Raw genomic sequence first — 22,637 nt, 5'->3', positions numbered from 1 at the left:
TCTTCATGAGAACAAATCCTGGTTTATGCCTTTTCATTATGTTCTCTTTGTATCCTGAGTTCCTCTTTGAACACTATTAATGCAACAGGTGTCAGCAGTAGAATTTTTAAAGTGTAATATAATTTAGTATGATCATTTAAATAACTTGCTTGCACTGTGTTGTAGGTTTAAAAAGCCTTTAAAAACATAGCATTAACATTGTGTAGAATAATAACAATTGAATCTTTCCCTTTAGAAACCCTGGAAATGTTATTGCAATGATGTAGCATTTCCCATTAAGTCCTTTCTGATAAAAAACACAATTAACCTTAACACACCTAATATCATACTGTTAGTAAATTCTCACTATTGTATCTTCTATAATTATTAGTTTAAACTGAAAATTCTAAAATTAAAAATCCCTTCCACCAATGTAATTTGCTTCATTACGCCACACTGACTGGGGTTAAACAAATGTAATGTTTAAATATCATAAAAAGACCCAAAAAAACAAATTAAAAATATGAGCAAGAATTCAACCATGGGTTATTTCAGAGAAATAAAAATTCACACACAAAGTATTTTGTACATAGTAAATGCAACTTCAGTAACTCGGTATTTGTGCTAATGGAGACAGCATGTGAGTGGACCTAAAGAGAAATTGGTGGTTCAACATGATGATCATGCAATTTATCACTGTGAATGATAAACCATGCAAAAACATCCCACAGATGAAACACCAGTTAATGATCTTATAGAGTATTTGCAAACTCAGGAGTATAAATTCACACTGGTTCTCATATGACAAAGCATCTATGCATTGAAATTAGGCACTCAGATTTCACTGGTTTCTTTAAATGATTCAATTCTGTGATATTAAAATATAATTTAAATTCGTCACCTCAACCAAAATAATTTTATTATTTCGGGTTAAATTTTTATGAGAGTATTATTGTTATTATTATTACTATTATTATTTTTATTTAAAGATAAGTCCTTCCCCTTTTCCATCTGGCTACAACAGGTGTAGAACAAACAGCACTAAAGCAACTTCCTTGAACGACAGCAGCCAAGCATAAAGAAAAATACAAATGGAATGTGAGGCATCTTAATGGACTAACCAAAATTGTAACAGTGACAATGGTACTGTGCAATTTAATCTTCTAGCTGCAAAAGGATGTTTTGACAGACTAATAACTGTACCCTGCACTGTCATTCTACTGAAGACTCAAGCGGAAGGTGCAGAGCCATTAGGGTGGCTGGGAGGGGACAGAAAATGAATTTTAAACACAAAGAAGAGAGCTTGCTTAGCCAGCTAAAAGGCTTGCAGGGAATAGGATTGCCATGTATAAATACAAAACAGGGAATATACACCAGGAAGAATGAAGAGCTACTGATGTCATAGGCAATGGCTGCACAGTAACAAACGTGTCTAAACAGAATGAGGAATTGTGAAACTATTTTAAGTTCAAAGCATGAGAAAATCTGGGTTTTTTTTAAACAGATATATGACATTATGAAGACATTTGCTTAAATGGTTTCAGGCTTAACATATCCTGATAATGGAAAAGATTACTGTCAGCTCTGAGCCTATATAGATATAGGCTCAGATGTCAGAAAAACACTTAAATGTTCCATGTGTATTTGCATGACTGGAAACCCAGCAGAAAAAGCTTATAGCCCTTCACTTTTTGTAAATTACTAATTACATCAGCAGTTAGTAAAAAGAAGTAAAATTTATTTTAATGAAAATATTAATAATGGAATGAAAGTTGGATAGAATAACACTTAGTATGCAGGAAAACCAATGACTGAAAAGTTACTGTTTCCTTCCCTTCCATAAATTACTTCAAACACATAATTTTAGACATTGTTCAGGTACAAATAATGACTACAGAAAATGAATCAAGAGAAGCCAAAATAAAACCAAGACAAAGTACTGTCAAAAGGATAGGGTGACTATATCCATGTTCAAGATGTGTTCAAGTATCTCTTATCTATGTGAACTTTAAACAAAATTCAAAGGAAGTGGATTTAAGAAGATGAGTATCAGTCTTCACAAGGAAACAAAGATCCAAACATATCAGATTAGGGTAATTTTCCCAGCTCCTCAGGATGCCTCTTCTAGTTAGAATGGAGAAGTGAATTGATTACATTGCAAATAATACAGCAACCATTGATTTTTCTTTCCCACTACTTGCCTTACCATAGATGAATACAGCTAAAAAAGATTTTCAAAACAAATCAAGTTTTGTGTTTAATGCCCACAGAATATAAATGAAGTATCAATTAAAAAAAAAAAAACAACAAAACCAACAAACCAACAAGATAATCACTTTACAAAAAAAGCATTATCAGCTTATAGTAGTGAATACATGTATGAAGTGAATTAAATAATTTTTTGCCTTTTCTAATGCCTAAGAGAGCAAGAGAAAAGGCAAAAATCTATTCTTACTGGTGCATGTGTATTTTAACCACAAGAGTGCTGATACCTCTGTGACTTAGGCACATCTGTTGTTGAATCCTCAACCAAGAGCTCACAAAAGCACTTCACAATGTCGCTGAATGCCTTAATTTTGTCATGGATGCAGTGACACATTCATGCCAGGCTCATGCTCAGCAGTGGAACAATAGTACATCCCCAATGAGAAAGCCAAAAAGTTCCTTTTAAACCTCTGAATAAACATTTTATGAATCCTTTCTCCACTGATATCTCACCTCCTACGATGCAAAGTCTAACAGTAACAATAAAAAATTTTATATTTCTACCCTTATATTTCAGTTTAAGTGCAGTTTTACACTCTTCCCCCCGTTTTATCCTTGCTGCTACTGAATAATATTCATAGTGTCTTTTAAGTTGGAAAACACCTCTAAGAGAATTGATTTGAACCATTTAGAGAAGTACTCCATTCTTGCTCTTTTCAATCTCTGGTCTGGACACAAGTATTGTCAAATTTTCAATCTGACAATGTATATTTAAGAAATTATGCCAAAAAGGGGAAAATAAGGATGCTATCCAGATGTCAATTAAGTAATATTTTTTCTTTATGAAGGCATATATAAATATTTGGCTTAAAATGCCCAACAGCTGAATAAATACCAAAAGAAACTGTCTTGCATTTATATTACACAACAAATAATTTAAAACAATTACCTCAAATTTATAACTATTTTCATTCTTTTTAAAGCCTGGGGGTTGGAGGCACTCTCAAGGAGAATGCAATGAATTGCAGTGAATTCCTGGTATGGATCTTAACGTCTTCTGCAAATTCACTGAATTCACATTTTACTACACAGAGAACTCATTAACTTTGAATTTTTAAAGAAAGGGCAAAGAAAGGATGGGTAAGTTGCAGAGAAAATGGACTCAGAGTTTTCTCAGAGGTGCACAGAAAGGATTAGATTTAATGGACAGAACCTCCAACAGATGCAGGAAAGAAAATTACTAGACAAGGATCTGATCAATCAGACCTCACTTTGAAGTTTGCCCTGATCTGAGCAGAGAGCTGAACCTCAGACCTTGAGAGGTTCATCTATAAACTGTTCTATTTTCCAGAGTCACAAATTCTGACACTTCCACTAGAGATAACTAAAACAAAACTTTTATCTATGAGAATTAGTCATTTCTGGAAACCTCTCGTATGTACGCACCAGAGAATTTCCCAGCCCCTACCACTGAGAACAGAACAAAAGCAAAATTACCTTAAATGAAAACAATTCAAAGCCTGCACTAAGATGGTATTAGGAGACAAAGGAGTAATCATGATTCTACACACATACAAACAGCTTTTATTTACTCATTTGAGAATATCTGACAGCTTGAATGGGTTTTCACTACCTGGCCTGGTAGTTAATATGGCAATTTTAACAAAACTGCAATCTGTAACAACGTCAGTCTTGCGTATTTTTCTTGTCACTGTAAGGAATAAGAATAAAAAGAAAATACAAGAAAGTAAAAGGAGAACATCATGAAACAAAAACAAAAAAGGAAAGAAAGAAAGACACAAAATTCATCTTCCCCTGTTTTTTGTGATGGCTGTTAATGAAAAGCTAGCAATGAAAGATGAGAGCAATGAAAAAAAATAATGTAAGATAAATAATAATGTAGTAGTAGAATAGAAAAATCTGTAAAGTATGTTTGTCTAAAAATTCATTATATCAGCTTTAAGAATATAAGTGTTCCAAACAAGTATTGTACAACCAGCAGATCTTACATGTTTTCACAGGAGATTGCTGCACTCCAACTTGTGTCTGCATCTCCTAACTCATTCCTCACAAGAAATATGAGCAACAGAACTTACAGTAATTCTGGATATTTTCCAGTTTCTACATGTAAAGAGATTGTATTAATCCTTCTGACAAAACACCCACTTTGAGGAACTAAAATAAAAATTCAGCATGGCACTTATTAAACTTTTAACTAATGTAAAATGTAATTGCAAATAGAGATTCACATTTCTATAAATGTGTTTCTAATGCAAGGCACCGCATGATTCTTAGATCTTAGTTTTATAGTGCTATTTAAAGCTTCCGTCAATAATTTGCAATAAAACAATATCATCATTAATATATTTTTATTTGGCATACTGAGGAAAGAAAGTGAAAATAATAGGTCACTTACAAAGCCATGTGCATAGGAGGATAAGGGAAAGGTAGTAGTAAAACTGGATTTGGCAATGTGGAATCAATGAATAAAGATCCTTCTTAAGGATGTTATTCTGGACTTAGTGACATTAAAAAACATTTGGGGTTGTGGTAGATAATTATTAAATTCCCAGTGCTGTGATGAAGGGGCTATGGTATTCCTGGGTGTATGGAGGAAATTACAGAATGCAGCAAAAGGGATTGTGATTGGAGTCACAAGAAGAAAGAGTAGAAAAGATGGAGCTAAGGCTGCTCTGCTTCCCTCAGCAGCACAGGAGGGAGCTGCTGAAAACCCCTTTTTCTGCCCCATCACGTACATCATTAACTCTGCATCCAAAACAGATCCAATCACACTTGGAAAAGCACACCCAATTCTGGCTCCCACAGTTCCCAAGGAATACTGAAACATTGGAGGGTTCAGAGAAAACCCAAAAAAAGGGTGATAGAGTATATGCAATTTGCAACAATATCATATCCTTTATAGGAGGAAGCTCTCCTTTCTAGCACAAAATTATATTTCAAGAGTAGCATTTGGAAAACTATATTTAGCATTACTCAACTATTCTTGAACGGTGGAAATAATTTACAGTTAGAACTATGTAGCAGAAGTCCAGTGCAAATCCCCTTTTTAGAAACATTTAGGATGACAAGAGTGATTTTTTTTTTTTCCAGTATATGGTCTAGTTCAAACTGCAATTAATTTATGAAAGCCTATGCTTTAGTTTATGTCTCATTTCAAATTATATGACCAAAGCAGCCCCTTCTGGATTTATCATCTATGAGATGTAACACCTAGGTAGCAATGAAATCAAGTGCTTACATGAAAAAGTAATGACAAGTAACTAATGCACTTAAAGCCAGATTTTAAAAGAAGCAGATGACCTGCAAGCTCTCTATCCTCTTGCTTAATATGCTTATCTGGCTATCTGTGTCTGATAATTGTACTGTCTCCCTGAAGGCACAAAATATGTTTGTCTAACATAGAACAAGCAGCTTATGGGTTTTCTTTTAGTTTTCTTCAAAATGCATTAACTTCCAGATAAAAAAGAATGCAAGAGATTTTTTAAATGGCATCATTATCACAGTTTAAAGGTCCTTAAAGCATTTCCAAATAAAACAATCAGCATTTCACAATAAAACTAAACAGAATTGTGAACCTATCATCCTTTTCTACAGTCTGAAGAAGTGAGCACTCACACTACAATCTAACAGAGAGCACAGCACCTCCCCAGAATTTGTCCAATTATCAGCCAAGTTTGCAGATCTGAGCTTCTCTTCTTGATAAACAAAGAGCTTGTGACTCTTCTACGTTTTGTGCTGTTCCTTTTGCATTTCTCAGGAAAAGCATTTGTCAGTTATGACTTCCTCATAGATTCACAGGGGTTAGCTCAGCTCAACCCATTTATGCATTACTTAGTACAAGGAACCACAGAATGGCTTTGGTTTTTTAAATCCTGGAGTCTCACTGAGTAATATTTTCATTTTGTTGTCTCATCACAGAAATTATTACACTGGCCAAATGGTTCAGAGATTAATATCAAGCTTTAAAAAAAAAATAAATAAATAAATAAAATACCACCACAAGAAAAATACCTTAGAGAGCTCCTAAAGGTCAATATATGGCAATTATTTTCCATTCTCAAGGATTGTTTCTAGCAGTAGATATGAAGTTCAACTCCTTGCATCTGTGACTGCAGTAACTCTTACACATTAGAGTGCCACCAGAAACACTGGTTCAGTAAAATAACCATTCTTAAGTGTGAATGTCTGCTTAATCTTAATTAAAAAAAAAAAAAAAATTGCACTGGTGGTGAGGCTTATCATCATCATCATCATCACTGCTCAGCAGATGTGAGACACTCAAGTTTTCTTCACAAATCCCCTACACAGAAGTTTTAAAACTGATTTCTGGCCACTGACACTTTGTTTACTGAGAAATGTTGAAAAACATGAATTTGGTAGAACTCCAAATTTAAACAAAGATACAAGAAACACAAACCCTGTACATTGCCCACATTTTTCTATAAAATCCTGATCACAGAGGGCAACTAAAGTTGTATTAATCCTTCTGACAAAGGAGTTTCTGACAGTCACGATAAATAGTTTGAAAATACCTATTCTCTCCCACCAGCTTCCTATCTCCATTCTGATCCCCTAAGAGCCAAACATTTACTTTCAAATAATTCTGAAGCCACTGTGTATGACCTTTCTAGGCTTCTGCAGTTCAGCAAGGCATAGATGTTTTCTTCAGGGAGAATCTTAATATTTTAAAGTGGTTTTTTCTTGTTATTGAACAAAAGGTTTTTATACCCCACCATTCCCACCCCAAATCCCAAGATGAATAATTGATTTATTTTTCTATAGCTAATCAAAAGTTTTGAAAAACCATAAGCTATCTGGAAGCAAACTTTTTTTTTATTGCATTCTAAATTTTCTAACTAAAATTTACTTCATTAAATACATAAGAAAAATGGAGATTACAGGGAGAAAAAACATCAATATCTACTTGCTAAACATATTAGAGAGATAATTTTTATTAGCAAATACAGTATCTATACATCTCTATTGTGTTATACAACCACCATGCCTCAGTCTGCCTGGAAAAGAAAGCCCTACACAACTGGCACATCAGCTACACGAGTTCTTATCTCAGACGTTCAAATTATACACCAATTAAAACTATGCATCACTGAGGACTAATTATCTCTTAATTATGTATTTTGGTTCCCTTAAATCATCAGATGAACTATTAACAGGGCCTCTGCTTTCTCAGAAATACATCAGCTATGTTAAATATTTACAGATATTCTGGTGGCTCATATTAGGCCTTTTCTGGGGTGATTGGAAAAAGAAATGTACCAGGAAGAATTATGAATATCTACATTTATTGGAGTGGTGTGGAAGTTGTCATGATATGGTTGGCAATCTTGTTCTGGTGCATTTTAAGACTAATGTTAACTGTTTTGGCATCATTTAAAGTAAAAGAGGTATCATCTAATAATCAGGAAACACTTTCTCATTTTAGCAATATCTTAGGATTCATGGGAAGCATTTTAGAAAATGCTGTACTGAGCATTTTCCAGGGTATTAATACAAAGTAAATTAATTTTCCAGAATGCTAATACAAATCTGCATTTTCCGGATTTGGGCACATCAAGGCATTGGGGAATATTATACAGCCTTGGGATTTATTCTCCATACAATTGACCTTACAATTCCAAGAAAATAAATGATACATATTATAGATAGTCCACTTTCCAAGACAAGAACTGGTAGGTTTCTGGCATTATATTTGATTGTCTAGAAAGAAAAAAGGACCCATAATTACTGTAGCAGTCCCCATTTGAGTAGTAATTTTCAAGACTTTCTAAAATGCAGTAATTGTACATGTAACAGATATACCTGTAATAATGTAGCTATGACTGAGAATTTTAACAATTATATTTAATGTGTTGAAAAACAGAACTGAGTTTAGCTTCAGATACTAGCAATGAAGCATATGAAACTTTACCTTCATGCTGCTGTCCTGATTTCAATTTTAAAATAATTTTTAATTTCTCCACTTAAGAGTTGTTTTGGGTTTTTTTCCTAAACATAACTATAGACCAAAAATTCAATTTAATACATTTTGATCATATATAAAAAACAATGCTATGGAAGATATAAACCTGAATTTCCAGACTTCTTGCTGTTTAACAACCTAAAAACCATGAGCAGACAGGTGATTAGATGAGCTACTTTGACAGAATATTGAATATTGAAGCACAAATGTATCATGAGCAGCCTTTTGATATCTTATGGAGACCCTTGTTTCCTTAGATACACATTCTTTCATTCTAATTCCCTGCATAATTAAATGCTTATATTCAATGCATAAAAGCCACCAAAATACTAAACACTTTAAAAACCTTACTTCAAAATCTCTTCTAAATCTCTTGTTATTTGGATCACTTCCTTTGTATATTCAGATGGGAACTTGCATTTGCACTTCAGTGTCATGTTCCCAACCCCTCCTGCTTTTGGAACTGCCACTCCTCTTCCTTCAGAGCCCAGGACCAATAGGACCTGATGCATAATGTGAGCACATTAAACGTAAATTTTGCATCCAGCTTTGTTGAGGATAAATTTCACAGCAAAGGAGGATGAGAGAAAATGGCCTCAAGTTGAAAATGGGGATGTTTACATTGGATATTAGGAAAAATGTCCTCATAGCAAGGGTTGTCAAGCACTGGAACAGGCTGCCCAGGGCAATGGTGGAGTCACACCCCTGGAGTCATTTCAAAGATGTGTAGATGTGGCAGTGGGGAACGTGGTTTAGTGTTGGACTTGACAGTGTAAATGTTGGACTAAATGATCCTAGAGGTCTTTTCCAACCAGAATGATTCTATGCTTCTCTGTTAATGATTATTATTATTATCAATCCTGCCTTTTCATAATGATCAATATCATCATCCTTACTGAAAACTGAAACTACACATATATGTCCATTTTAGACTATACCTCAGTCATCTATAAACAAATCCACCCTGTCGGTTGTCTTCTATTCCATTTATTTCTTCTGCTCTGACAGAATTGTCACTGTATGATAGTTCAATGGATTTCCCAGGTTCTTGTTCTTGGTAAACTACTTTCAAACCTATTTTAATAGAGGGATTTTATATTTACTATAAGAAAACATCAAAGTTCTTTTGGAAGTTAATGCATCCACTTCATCATCAATACCTGTTTAGTGTTTCAGGAATTATAGTGTCTCCTTACATTGCTATATGCGGTTACTCAGCAGCTTCTATGAAAACCATTAAGGCACTTAGAAATTGAATTGTTCACCATAAATCATAGGGATTAAATTCAGGCATGCAATCACAGGTGGCACAGCTACAAACACAGCTACATGTGGATAAATACACATTTTCCAAGCAAAGGGTCCACAATCTTGACCTTAGCAAACATCAGAAAGGCCTTAAAACCCAAAAAGGTCTGACCTTTATTTGTTAATTTAGATATTAGGTTTGTGATACTGTTGTAACTTCTAATCGCAGTGACTTACAAGTTTTACTTCTTGGAGCTTTTACAATATGTAAGTCACTCATGAATGTTAAAAATTCAAATGAATTCCAAAACAAAACAAAAAACTGAAATAAATTATACTACACAGTGAATTTTATTACAAGGGTAGATATGCTTCTTGATTTACATTACCCTCCTCCTTCAGTTGCTACACACAGGCTATTAACAGGGAAAAAATCAATTCTGAAACAGGAGCCAGTAAACTGAAAGAACACGAGTTTCAACTTTTAAAAAATCACTTGAAGGTTTATATATGAAGTAGTTTTAATTATCTGTTGTGCTACATACAAATAAAATGTAAATCTTCATCATAATTCATTATTCTGTTCTGATCTACAAACCAATACAGGATGCTAAAGACAATTTCCATCAGAAACCACAGTGCAAAAAAAAAACAGAATTCCAAGTAGACCTGCTTAAAAATATTAAACATCTTCAAACACATCAGGGTATTCTACATGTACACCAACATCCTGTCTAACTTCACTGCAACTGTAATTGTTTTATGCTGTGGAAACATGTTAGTTTAACTAGGCTACGTTCAAAAATGTATAACAAGATTTTTTTTTTTTTTTCATTAAACACAAACCTTATTTTGCCAGGCAGTGCTTTGCTGCTGAGGCTGAACCTTACAATTTAAAGTGACCCTCCCAATTAAAACTCAGACACTTGTGAACCTTTCATTTACACTTCAGGGGAGAAAGGAAATAACTTGTACAACAGTTATTATTATCTCCAGATTCAGCTTTAAAACTGGGAGAAAATTTTGCTGCTCAGGCACAAGTTGAGATCAGACAACTTTGACTGTTACAAAGAGATACAGGTGCAGGAATGCAGCTGATCCTGAAGCACAGATGTCACTGCTGTCCTTAGGGACAGCGATCAGACCAACAGCCAGGACAGCATTTTAAGGGTATTTGCTTTTTCATATGCAGGCACTGCTTTCCAGAATATGGGAGAAAATTATGGAAAAAAAGAAAATACATCTGTTACCATCTTAAATTACAAAAATCCCTTGCCATAAAATTAGTTTCCTGAGATTGAAGAACATGTTGTGACTGCTGTTATTAATATTTGCATAGCTGTCAGAAGCCCAGGCTTTATGACTGCTTACTACTTCAGGGACCATTGACCACTATTTGAGGTGCTGGCTAGAGTCTGAGTTACTGCTTTTCAATAAATGTTACAGCCTTCAAATTCCATTACCAGCGGAGTCTGAATTATACTGACTCTCAAAATAAAATAAAAATGAGCAGAAACAAGTTATGGGGCTTTGCCATATATTCTGTTCAGAAATCTAGCATATTTTAAGGCAAGAGCATTTTCTCATGGAGTCCTGTTTAACTGATATAAAAGACACAATACACCTAAAGGTTTGGGACTGTCAAAGACAGTCAAACTTTAGTGTGGATGCTAATAACATCCTCTTATTAGGACACTTCTGTTACCATCTGTTAACAAAGATAATTTACACAGATTTTCTCTGAAAAGATGCAGAAACTATTGTGGTTTATATAAGTCTCACCATTTAAATGTAAGGGTCTTTATCCATTCCTACTCATCAGCAACTCTGAATTAAAGGAAATGGAGAAAAAGTGTGGTATAAACTGTTAGAGTAATTCAAAGGGAACTATCCAACATTTGTGTGCCAGTGTATAACTATTACATTCTTCTGAGGAAAATCTGGCACCTGCCCATTTCACAGCCAGGTCAATAGACAGTACATCTATTTGTGGAAACAGCTCTAAGCTGAAGATGTCCCACAACACCACCCTTCTAATGACCCCTTATGCAACTAAGTCACTTTTCTGCTTCCTCCCTCAAGGAAGAAGAGATTTTACAGCTAAATAAAATGCCTTTAGCATCAGGAAATTTAAATGCAATGTCTTCCCCTGAGGGCTGTGGAGATCACCCAGCTGTGTGCCCATGGACAGAAGGGTGATGGGAACCTGTGGAAGATTTCAATAGAGCACAGCAGTACAGCTGAAAGGAACTGAGAATTTCCTGCATAGTCTCTATGTTTGGCAAGTAATTCACTGCTAACCAGTGCTGAAGAATTTGTATTCTGAGATGACTGGGATCACCAGTGACAACAATGAAATGGGTGATTGCCTATCACAGACCAATACACCTTAAAAACCTATTTTTATTGACACCAATCATGACATCTCCTTTTTTCAAAGCCAATAAATCATGTTTCTTAGGAAGATATTTTGTTTTAGAGTCACCAGGGATTTATTAACATTTTGGAAAAAGAAAATCCAAGCTTGTTGAATAGGTAATATGAATAATAAAACTAGCTGAGGAAGCAGCTGTGAGCCATTGATCCCAATAAACGATCACCTTCTGGGATGGACAATTTAGGAAAATCTTGGAGATAAATGAATGCAAAAGCAGAGAAAATATAGGGGACTTTAACAGAAAGTGAACCTAAATGTCTTGTATAATGAGGAGGGCTGTTTATTTTCCTATAGAAAAAGAAAAGAGCAGTAACTCCAGCACCCAAATCCTCCCAATGAAAGACCTCAGCAATTTCAGCTCCAGCGCCAGCACAAGAGGAGGCACAAGAGCAGAGTGGTGAAATGCATATCAATAACTCCAGTGGTAATAACATCAATAACTACTTCAAATACCAGTTTAAAAGGAAGTAAGGTCACTAGCTCTGCCTCCTTAGGAACTCGGGTTTTATATTACGTATTCACAAGTTGTGATGAATAATGGAAATACAGGAGGGCTGGTACTCAGACTGTACTTGAAAAATGCTCATTGTGCTGGAGTACTTAGTCCTCTACAAAAGCATTGTGCTAAAGGCATGTGCCAAATTTCATGTTGCTACCTTACTTATGAAATGAACAGAATACCTCTAAAGGAAGCCACAATAGTTTCCTTGGGTCTAACAGGATTAAATGAAGCCTTCAGTACCCAGTTAACACAAAATATCAGGTTTTCCCAGCGTGGTATGACCAATGCAGTGTGGCCATTTCAGTGAAAGGGCTGCAGTGAAAAGAGGCAAGTATCAACCACTTTTGCCTGTTATGAAGGTGAAATCTGGTATGCTATGAGATGAAGATGTAGAAGATCCTAACTATTAGACCTGATTTAGTACTGTACTTGGAAACCTTAGCCTCTGGATTGGAATGAACCATGATTTCCTTCTCTTAGCCCAAAGGCATAGGAGGTTGCATATATTTTTAAAATTTCTACTACATGCAGAATTATAAACTTAGCATATAAAACAAAACTTGTTTTCTCTGAAAAGCTCCCTGCTCCATTTATCCTACTGCTAGAGTACCAAACACAAGAAACATATATTGGTAATGTTAACTTCAGATATTTTCTCAGAAAATAACAAATTACAGCATAAAAAAGGTTGAGAGCTAAATAATAATCTTGTTCATTTAGGAAGGCAAATGTAGAGGACAAAATTAAAATCCTAAAAGAGTTTCCCCAGCTGGACCTTTTTGGTGCACAAAATTGAGGAACTTAATTTCTAGATGGCATAAGGACAGGACAGGAATGCAACAATCACATCTGAGGCAGAACTGTCTAAACATGAATTTCAAGGTGCTTCAAAAAGAAATATTAAAAAAAATCCCAAAACTGCATAACCATGGTAGACAATGAAAACCCTGATTTAAAACAAAAGAGGAAGGATGTAACCAATGATCAGGGATTCCCTTCATCAGGGTGTTATGCTGCAGTGGGAACAGCACAAGGGGGAGCTGAGATCTGCCAGCATCTGCCACAGAGCTGCACGTCTCAGAATGCATCACCTTAATAATGTTTGTCTTACAATGGTGGTACAGCCACCTTCCAGTGGTAAAGGTGAGAGCAGAGTGCAATGCATTTACAGCTGATATTGCTCCATGGATTTGTTTAAGGAGCCTGTTTGGCAGCTAGACTTGTTCTAGCCCTAGGAAGTGGGAGAGAATGCAAAACATCCCTAATATGAAGACTAAAAGAAAGCAGTTATTCTTCAGGGTTTGTTTATATTTTTTAATAAACTAATAGAGTCATAAGTGTTAGCAAACTGAATAAATTCATGCTCTGACACCATTAAAACATATTTACAGTCACTGTTCAGGTATGATGAAGACAACTCTAGCTTTGCTTAATAAAAGAAAAACATTTCTCTGACAATTTAGTCAGATGACTGCTTTAATCCAGGACACTTTATAATATCTATCTATCTATCTATCTATCTATCTATCTATCTATATCTATATCTACATCTACATCTATATCTACATCTATATCTACATCTACATCTACATCTACATCTACATCTATATCTATATCTATCATCTATATCTATCTATATGCAGATAGAATATATTTTGTATGTCTATATTTATATTAATAGATATATTTATGCATATTTTTATACACAGACACATAAAGTAAGGTTCTGTATTTTAGAAAAATATGGTAGGTTTTTTTCCCACTAAAATGGAAACTTTGTAGGGTATTTTTATGGTTAACTGCAAAGTATTTTGAGCTTGTACTTGTTTCTGAAGTAAATAATCAGGAATTATGAAACTATCATTTTAACAACTTAATTTTTAAAACTTAATTCTGTAAGGGAGTTGTAGTCAAAAGCCATTCATCCACATAAAAATGTCCTTCATTGATGCAGGGGATGCTGTGTTCACAAGTGCAGTCATAGTAATTATAATTATAAATATTGCTGGAACATCACAGGCCAGGAAGGAATCATGATTGCATTGATTTTTTTGAGTCTGCTACTGCAGAGTATCTCAGTGCTCCAGAAAATGCTGAATTAAATTGATTCCAATGAAGTCAAAGAAGAACATAAATTCTAATAAACTATACTCAGTTTTAAATGAAGTCTGTGATATTGCAATCTGATACAGCCACTCAACATTTAAAAAATCAGAGGCTCCAACAGCCAATCATTAACAAAGGACTACATTTAAATACCAGGTACATACAGATTTGTATACCATTTTCTGTGTTTAAATGCTGAAGTTATATTACAATTAAACACATGTGTTCAACAGTTTAAATTCAGATTTTAAAGTTGACAGCCTGAAGTCTGATTCACTACTAAAAGCTAAAGCACAGAATCCTGGAATGGTTTGGGCTGGAAGGAACCTTAAAGATTGTCTCATTTCAACTGCCCTGCCATGGGCAGCACCACCTCCCACCAGGCCACGCTGCTCAAAGCCCTGTCCAGCTCAGCCTTAAAATCACACTAATCCTAATATAATTATTATACACAGAAAATACAACATGCAAATAACTCTATTTGTATACTTACTGCATGAATGAAATAATGAAATTCAATGTAAAGCTGGAATAAAAATGTCTCTAAAAGCACAAAGAAGTCACTAACCTGTATTTTGATTGGCCAGGAGAAATTGCTGACATAGACATAGAAAGTGATGTTTGGGTTGCTTCGAAAGTTAAATTTTTCACAGGAAAAGCTGTCTCTGTATTCCTTAATATTAACCTTGGAAACAACAGGAATCTCTTCTCCAGATATTGTTCCAGCTAAAAAAAAATTTTAAAGCTACAGTGTAAATATACATATTTGAGAAAAATATTAATCACCATTAAAGATGTCAAAGTAAATTTGCATAAGAAACATAAATCTTTAATTGCTTTTGGCGTCTTCATCTAAAACAACCTCTTCCTATAGTTTACATGGCACATTAGGTATATTTCATATACATACAGAAAATTCATAGAAATTTTTACTTTGGTTTAAAAAATATATGCAAATTGGAAAAGTGACAGAAGTAACATGAATTTTACAAGATAGTTATTATGGTCAGCTTAACAGATAAAATGTCTTCCACCATAATTTATGTTTCATTTCAATAAACAGCTCATTAAAATCTAAAATGGAATGTGTCTACTTCTTACACTTTTGCTGTCAAGTTCTAATTGTTCATGAAAGCATTATTAATATAACTAGTAATAAACATTTATCAGTTTTTGCAAATAAATGAGTGAGCTAAGTTAAATAAAGGAATAAATAGTTTACTAACTATGGTATGGTGAAGTACTTTAGATATGCATTGATTAAGAAATTAATGAGTTTAAGGGAAACTCTGAACCTTCTTTAAAAACATTTTTTTTTAATTATTTCATTTTAAGCATCATGCCTCTCCTTGGATGTGTTTTCATAAAGTCAATAGAGCCAATTCAGAAAAACTGTCTAAATTAAAACAAAGAAGAGTAATGGGGTTCAAAGTTGGAGAAAAAATAGATAAGCAGCTCTTTTTATCAGCATACACAGAAGAACTTTATTGTTTGATATCAATGTAAAGGTTAATAATTAAATTTTTAGCTTGAACACTGAAACAAAGAAATAAAATCTTAGTCTCTGCAGTAGTTAAGGAAGCAATTTATCTTAATTAAAATCACAGCATTTCATAACACTGCCATTTTAAAAATTTAAATACGTTACAAGCTTTTCCTACCAATGTAATTTTAATTGAATAGGAGAGAAAGTCAACATATTAATGAAGCTTTATTCAGATTGCAAATTATCATCTGAGGTTTAAATAATATAATTAATAACAGCATAATGATAATGGCAAAAGAACACATTTGGCAAAGTTTTATTATCAAAATTAGCAATGAAGAGACAATCAGGTTAAAATAACTCAAAGGATCATGAAATCATCTGGGGAAAAACTCATCATACCAAAATTCACTCTCACCTGTAGAACCAATAGACCACGTAATATTGAGGTTAAAGTTGTTTGATGCATTAATTGATATATCCAAATTTTTATTTGACTAGGGAAAAAAAAAGGAAAGTTAACAAAACATATCAGAACGTATTGCATGTAACTCCATTGCATATAAATAAATACAGCCTTTTAATCATCTTCCAGTTTTCATTTTAAACATAACTACAAATGGCAATGATTCACTGCCAAAGGCAATTCTCTCTTTTGGTTTGGTAAGAACAAGGTACAATTCAACATATAACTACACCAGTTATGTTTGTAGTTTGTCCTAAGTATAACAAAATATTTGTATTTATAAAATCAAATTTAAAAATATGGCAAATGCATACATTCTAATAACAAGCCAAAATTGAGCTGAAATACATCTACCATTTAGAAAGAGTTCTCAATGAAGGCACTGGACTAATTTTGCAGCTCTCAAAAAATGTGAACTATCTCTAAAATCTTATAGACACTTTGAAAACCTTTAATCAACATTAAAGACAACGGAAAGCTTAATTCTGTGTCTCTAAAACTTAACTAAAATTATTAACATTTTCTTACCTGTTCTGGATTTGCTATAAAGTTTATGGCAGTGTGATGACGATCATCCTCTTGTAATAAGCTGAAGGTAAACTGATAATCAATCAAAAGGCTGTCTGTAGGCAAAACAAAAATTTAAAATAATAAAATAAAGTGTATACATATTACTTCTACATTATGCAACTACCTAAAAGTTTCACATTGATTTTAAAAGTCATGGAGAAATCTAGAAGTCAGACTTACACATATGTATTTCACTGTTGAAGGTTTTGCACCTCAAAGTCTTTAAATTATTAAAAATTAAATTAAGTTTAAAAAAATAAAACTGAGAAAAAAAAACTAAATTAAGAAACAAATTCCATCATTGAGTCAAAGCAGCAATTAGACATAACTTGAAACAGCCATTCTTTGTGAAATAATTATTCCAAAATACAGTATTGTGTTGTCAGAGCATTATCAGTTTCCTAATTTCACTCTGCAATAACTATTCAATTACTAAGTTTAAGAAACCTGGAAAAAAATGCATCTAGACTAAAATTATATAGTATGAAGGCTTATTTATTGTATAAAATAAGCTTGCTAATTACTACATGGAACAATGGAACTTTGAAAAAAAATTATGGGACCATCAAGTGTTTCCTTCCTAAACTGACAGAATTTTAAGACATTTTGTTAAGTGGCAAGTGATATAAATTTTTCATACAAGGGAAACCAGGGATTGTTTAGTATTGCTCAAAAAATTTATATTTTACTCCTCATTGCCTTTTGTTCCTGCACCCTATGAATGGAGCAGAGCCTGCCAGGCAGCTCCCACACGCTGCTCACTAACAATCTGCTGGGCTGGCAGAGGTGCAGAGAGAGAAAAGCCACCTTCAGATGATCCAACCCATGGCCAGCCCTTCCTGGAAGGAGCAGAAAACGACTGGGGCAAGTCAGAAGACAGAAGTTATCTGAGCTATCCTGTTGTGTTCCCAAAGCCAGAGGAACAAGGTTAATCCTAACTCAGATCATAGCTTGAGGAATGACTGAAAATAAACTTTTCTGCAGAGGAAGGGGAGGAAGCAGACTCATCAGGGTAAAGCAGGTTTCCAGCGCCTCCAAAATGTAAGGAAAAAAAGGTCACCAGGAATTACTGTTGTTGCCATTTTTAGAGGGAGCCATCCAGAATCCCAGCAGGAAATGTTCAGTGCAGAGAGTTAAGAATCAGCAGATGTAAATTGTGGTAGCAGATAAATAATCCTTGTGTTACAGACAGTCGTGAACCAGAGGTGGGTGTGGTGGATGCATCTTGAATGCTGTGTTACATGGGCAGATACCTTCAGACCCAACAGAAAGAAATCTACTAATTTTTTTACCATTACAGCTCTACAGGTATCAAAAGCTTCTATTTTTCCCTCTCTCACAGGAAATAAAGAGGTGACTTATAAGAGCACATGATTCTGATTATTATTTTATGCATGTTAAAATATGGCAAGTCATCTCTGGTGATACAACCTAGGGAATAATTGTAAAGCATTATTTTGATCCCTGGTCTGCTGACATTCTGCTAGTCACCAAGACCACACAAACTGTGTTACAAATAAAAAATATGTGATCATAAAAACAAAATCAGTAAATACAAAGGGTGTGAAAGATTAAGTCAAAGCAGAAGAAAAGCTGCGTCAGCCTTTTGTTGGATTTAATAGTTTGCTTACTGCTGACAATCACTTTTCTGCAGCAACACATCATCTAAAAAAACACACTCTGTTGTATCCTATGGGAAGGCTGACTTAGAGGAAAAAACCCACTATATTGTCTTGATAGTTAAAGAAAATTGGTTTGGTTTTGTTCAGGGTTTTTTGGATTTTTTTTTATAGTGAGTGTGGAAGGAAACATAGAAAATAAAGGTTCATAGAATATGTGTGGAGGAACCCAAGAAGGAGTGACATGAAAAGAATTACCATGACATTCAAAGGTGAAAAGTTTGCTTTCTCTATTATTAGCCACCATAGTTCTGTTATTCAAATTAGAATAAGCTGATCGACATGTCTTAGCTAACACAAGTTTTGACCAGGTCTCTGCACGTTTATGAAGGCAAAAGATTAATAAATATGAAATTAAAATGCCCCATTAATTTATTAATACTGCTCTACCCTTCTATAGTTATGCAAATCTAATTAATAAATCTCCATGACTATTGGCCCATATATCTGTGCTGAACAATAAGATTATCATAGTACCAGAGAATATTTAAATGTAACAGGACAGGAAAAGATGGCAAGCAAAGACTGACCTCTATTAAATGGATTAATAAATAAATCCTTTAATAATCATGAATAGAAAGGTGAAAAAGTTAGGAATAATGTATAGATATGTTCAATCTCCTGATCTGGTCAACTTGGAGCTCCTCAAAATACAGATGACTGCTTCAGCATGAATCTTTGCAAGCAGATTTATTGTGAAGGTGTGGTAGACCAGCCCCACAGAACGCACTCCACAGAAATTCTGTCTAGAGCAAGGGCTGCAAGATGCAAGAAGCAGCATTGACAAGCCTGGACAAGATACCATTGATTCCCTCATAAGATATGGAAAATTACCACTTAAATATTTCATAGTCTTTTTCTAAGCACAGACTGTGTCCTCTCAGAGATTCAGAGTACCAGCCAAAAAAAACCAGCAGTCATATATAGACAATATCCCATCAAAAAACAACATTGGGAATAGACATTGGACTCTTGTCTCCCAGTCTTGAATGAACAGCTCTTCTGCATACAAGTTTAAAACTAATTCATTTACTTTTAAAATAATATAACTTCTTTTTTTTTTTTTTTTCCCTGGGGTTTGGTGGTGGTGGTGCTGTTGTTTAGTTCTTTTTTCTTGGGTAATTTTTAAATAGTTTTTAAATTTATGTTTTTTTTGTTAAAAGCCAAAAAAGTATGTACTGATGTTTCAAGGAATTCAGGAAAAATCCTTATGCTTTTAAGAGAACTTAAACTATGCAGTTCCTCATAAATTTACCATCTGAAACAAATCAGAAAATTAATTCCACTTTTTCTTTTTGCATCCTTACAGACATTACAGTCAACAGTAAATTGTGAAAGACAGTAAGAGTTAGTTACATGTAGAGGCTCTCCTTTTGTACCCAAGAGATCACAAAGTTTTTTGTTGTGTTATTATTTAATGGTTGATCAATTTGATACTTCATTACTAATAGAAAAGTTCAATAGGAAGTCTCACACATTTTCTCCTCTGTAGCACTCAAAAGCCTTGAACAACACAGCTTCAAGAGCAGCTCTGAGAGCCAACACAAGAACTCACCTTGGGATTGCTCAGAGCTGCCAAAGGAGCTCTGAATTGCACCAACTCCACGGAGTCCTGCCACAGGAAAAAGCAGTAAATCCCTGCCCTGGCCATGGCACTGCAAAGCAGAAACTCTCATCCCTTCAGAGCCAACCCTAGCCCAGGGCAGGCACCTGAGCTGTGCATGACTCCAATGAGGCAGACAGCAGGGCCTAAGTGCAGTTGTGTGATTCAACAGCACAAATGAACTCAGGTGCAAAGGAAAGAACTGACACTCAGCAAACACTCCCTCCCATCTTTCTGAGGACGGCAGAAGTTTGCTGAAAATATTTCACAGGTTGGAGAAAGGTTCACAAAATTACAAGGAAGTTTTGTCTGGACCTACTGTTACGATGATTCCAAATCTTTGAAAGTGTCTAAAGTTAGATTTTATTAGAATATAAATTAGCTGAATTTAATAAGAAATTCAGAGTAGAAATTAAAAGGGATCATAAAGAAGACTCTACCCATTGAACCCTGCTGCTGTCTCACTATCCTTCCTCACTGTCTCCATCTGTTTGATTCTGTGACTTAGGAGACTCTTCCTCCACAAGTATTCAGCAGCTCCCAGAGAAAATATCACCTCCCTCTCCTCCAGAAAGCTCCACCTTCTGCAGACTGAAGCAGGCAGAACAGCTTTCCTTCCTACTGCCAAACCTCTTCCTGAACATAATATATGCCAGTGCATCACAAGTGCACATAAGCTAAGCAGTTACACAGTACATCACATCATATTTCCCAATTCATAGTGCCATTCACACTAGAGAGCTTAGCCTCAAAAGCAGCACAAAATTTAAACTGAAAGTCAGTTCTAAGACTATGACCTTTTCTGAATAGTTAAATGTATAAGTAGCCAAATATATAATAACTGAATGTAGAAATAGCTATTTAAATAACCTACAGTATATCCTGTTGATACATACTGTTGTGTATATTTGCAATCAAGAATTTGTAGAATCCTCAGATTCTGCTCCATGTGGGTTTGTTTCTACTTTAAGCCTTTATGAAGCCACCATAAATAATTTTACCCTCTACATAAACAAATGAGACTTTTCCATGTTTCTGTTTACCAGGACAGAAACACAACAAATCTACTCAAGGAGGTGGCTCAAGCAGCAGCCAGACAGAATTTAAAGAGCCACATCCTAGCCAAAATTAGAAACTCCCTGAACTTTCATGTCTAAAGTTCCATGGGAAAAGTTTGTAAGGACATGGAAACACCTCCACAAACTCAGAGCCCAGCCCACAACTCAGACCTTAATTCCCCAACACTACTTGGAATTCACAAGCTGGGTATTTCTGAGCCAGGAGTCAGCCCAGAACAGTCTAATATCTGTTTCCAGGTATTTGTTTCACTTTATCTTAGAAATCATTGATTAAAGTACAAAAAAAGTGTTGGGAGATAGGACCACAATACCACCCTGACATCGCCAGTGGTCAAATATTACAAAGACTTATAGCTATTGAGTTTTTTCACATCTCTATTTTGATTTTTTCAAAACCCCTGACTGCTTTCACTGTCAAAAGGAGTCATTAAAATCAATTCAAAATACCAGTAATGAGCATGTGTGAGAATATAACAATAATTAGATGAAGAAAGATGTTTAATGAAATGAGGAAAAAAATTTCAAACCAATCCTTTAACCCAAGTATCGCTGTTAATTTTTAAGATAAATTTCTGTTTCATTAGTAAAGGCCAATGACTTCTGATAGGGATCATGTGGTTTAATATGAAAGTTTTGTACTCATATCCAAAAAGGAACAGACCATTTCCCATACTCAAACTTTTGTATTGGAAGAAAACTCTGATTTTTAAAATGACAGAATGCTTCCAAAAGAGAAAAGGCCAGACAGAAATTCTTCAGTATTTCTAGAGCACCTCTATACTCTGTGAGAATATATAATTACAATGGTAATTACTTTTAAAAAAGGTAATTAAATTGAATATGTTTAGTATAAATTAGTGACAAATTTATATATGGAAAGGTATGTTACAGGGGAGTATTAAGACTGTAAAATGAACTACTACAAATGAAGGGTGCCTGTAAATTATTTTTGGGTGAGTGCTCCCCTAATGGGCAGCTATTCAACACTTTGTTCTGTGTTCAGTACTCAGTGTTGGGCCCATGCCTCATTTACTACATGCTACACAAGCCCTTTTCTCAAGATGGAATTAATTTCTAATGTATTTCTATAGTATTCATCACTATCATTTTCTAAGTTATTCACAAAAGTTAATGAATTTGTTATAACATTACTGAAGATGAGAAGGCATTTGAGTGCCATTTTATTGGACAGGAAATGAGACAAAGAGACCAAGGACAAAACCATCTACTAAAAACGAGCAGCCAATCTAAAATACCTGGACTTTGATTGTTCATA

The 22,637-nt window shown here is 34.5% G+C and overlaps 1 protein-coding gene across 3 annotated transcripts in view; it reads right to left on the bottom strand.

Moving 5' to 3' along the window:
• The window catches only part of ATRNL1 (attractin like 1), a 431,352-nt gene that overhangs the window by 236,267 nt on the left and 172,448 nt on the right, over window positions 1–22,637 (bottom strand). For all 3 annotated transcript variants that reach the window (XM_021537269.3, XM_021537270.3, XM_021537271.3), the window contains exons 22-24: window positions 16,959–17,053; window positions 16,383–16,461; window positions 15,047–15,204 (exon numbers count right to left, since the gene is read on the bottom strand). In XM_021537269.3, coding sequence (XP_021392944.1) covers window positions 15,047–15,204; window positions 16,383–16,461; window positions 16,959–17,053 — 332 coding nt within the window. The remainder of the gene's footprint in view (window positions 1–15,046; window positions 15,205–16,382; window positions 16,462–16,958; window positions 17,054–22,637) is intronic.

This window comes from Lonchura striata, chromosome 7, assembly GCF_046129695.1.
Source record: "Lonchura striata isolate bLonStr1 chromosome 7, bLonStr1.mat, whole genome shotgun sequence".
In the NCBI taxonomy this organism is placed as follows: Eukaryota; Metazoa; Chordata; class Aves; order Passeriformes; family Estrildidae; genus Lonchura; species Lonchura striata.
Note: the sequence above shows the minus strand (reverse complement) of the source record. Positions and strands in the feature narration are given on the sequence as shown.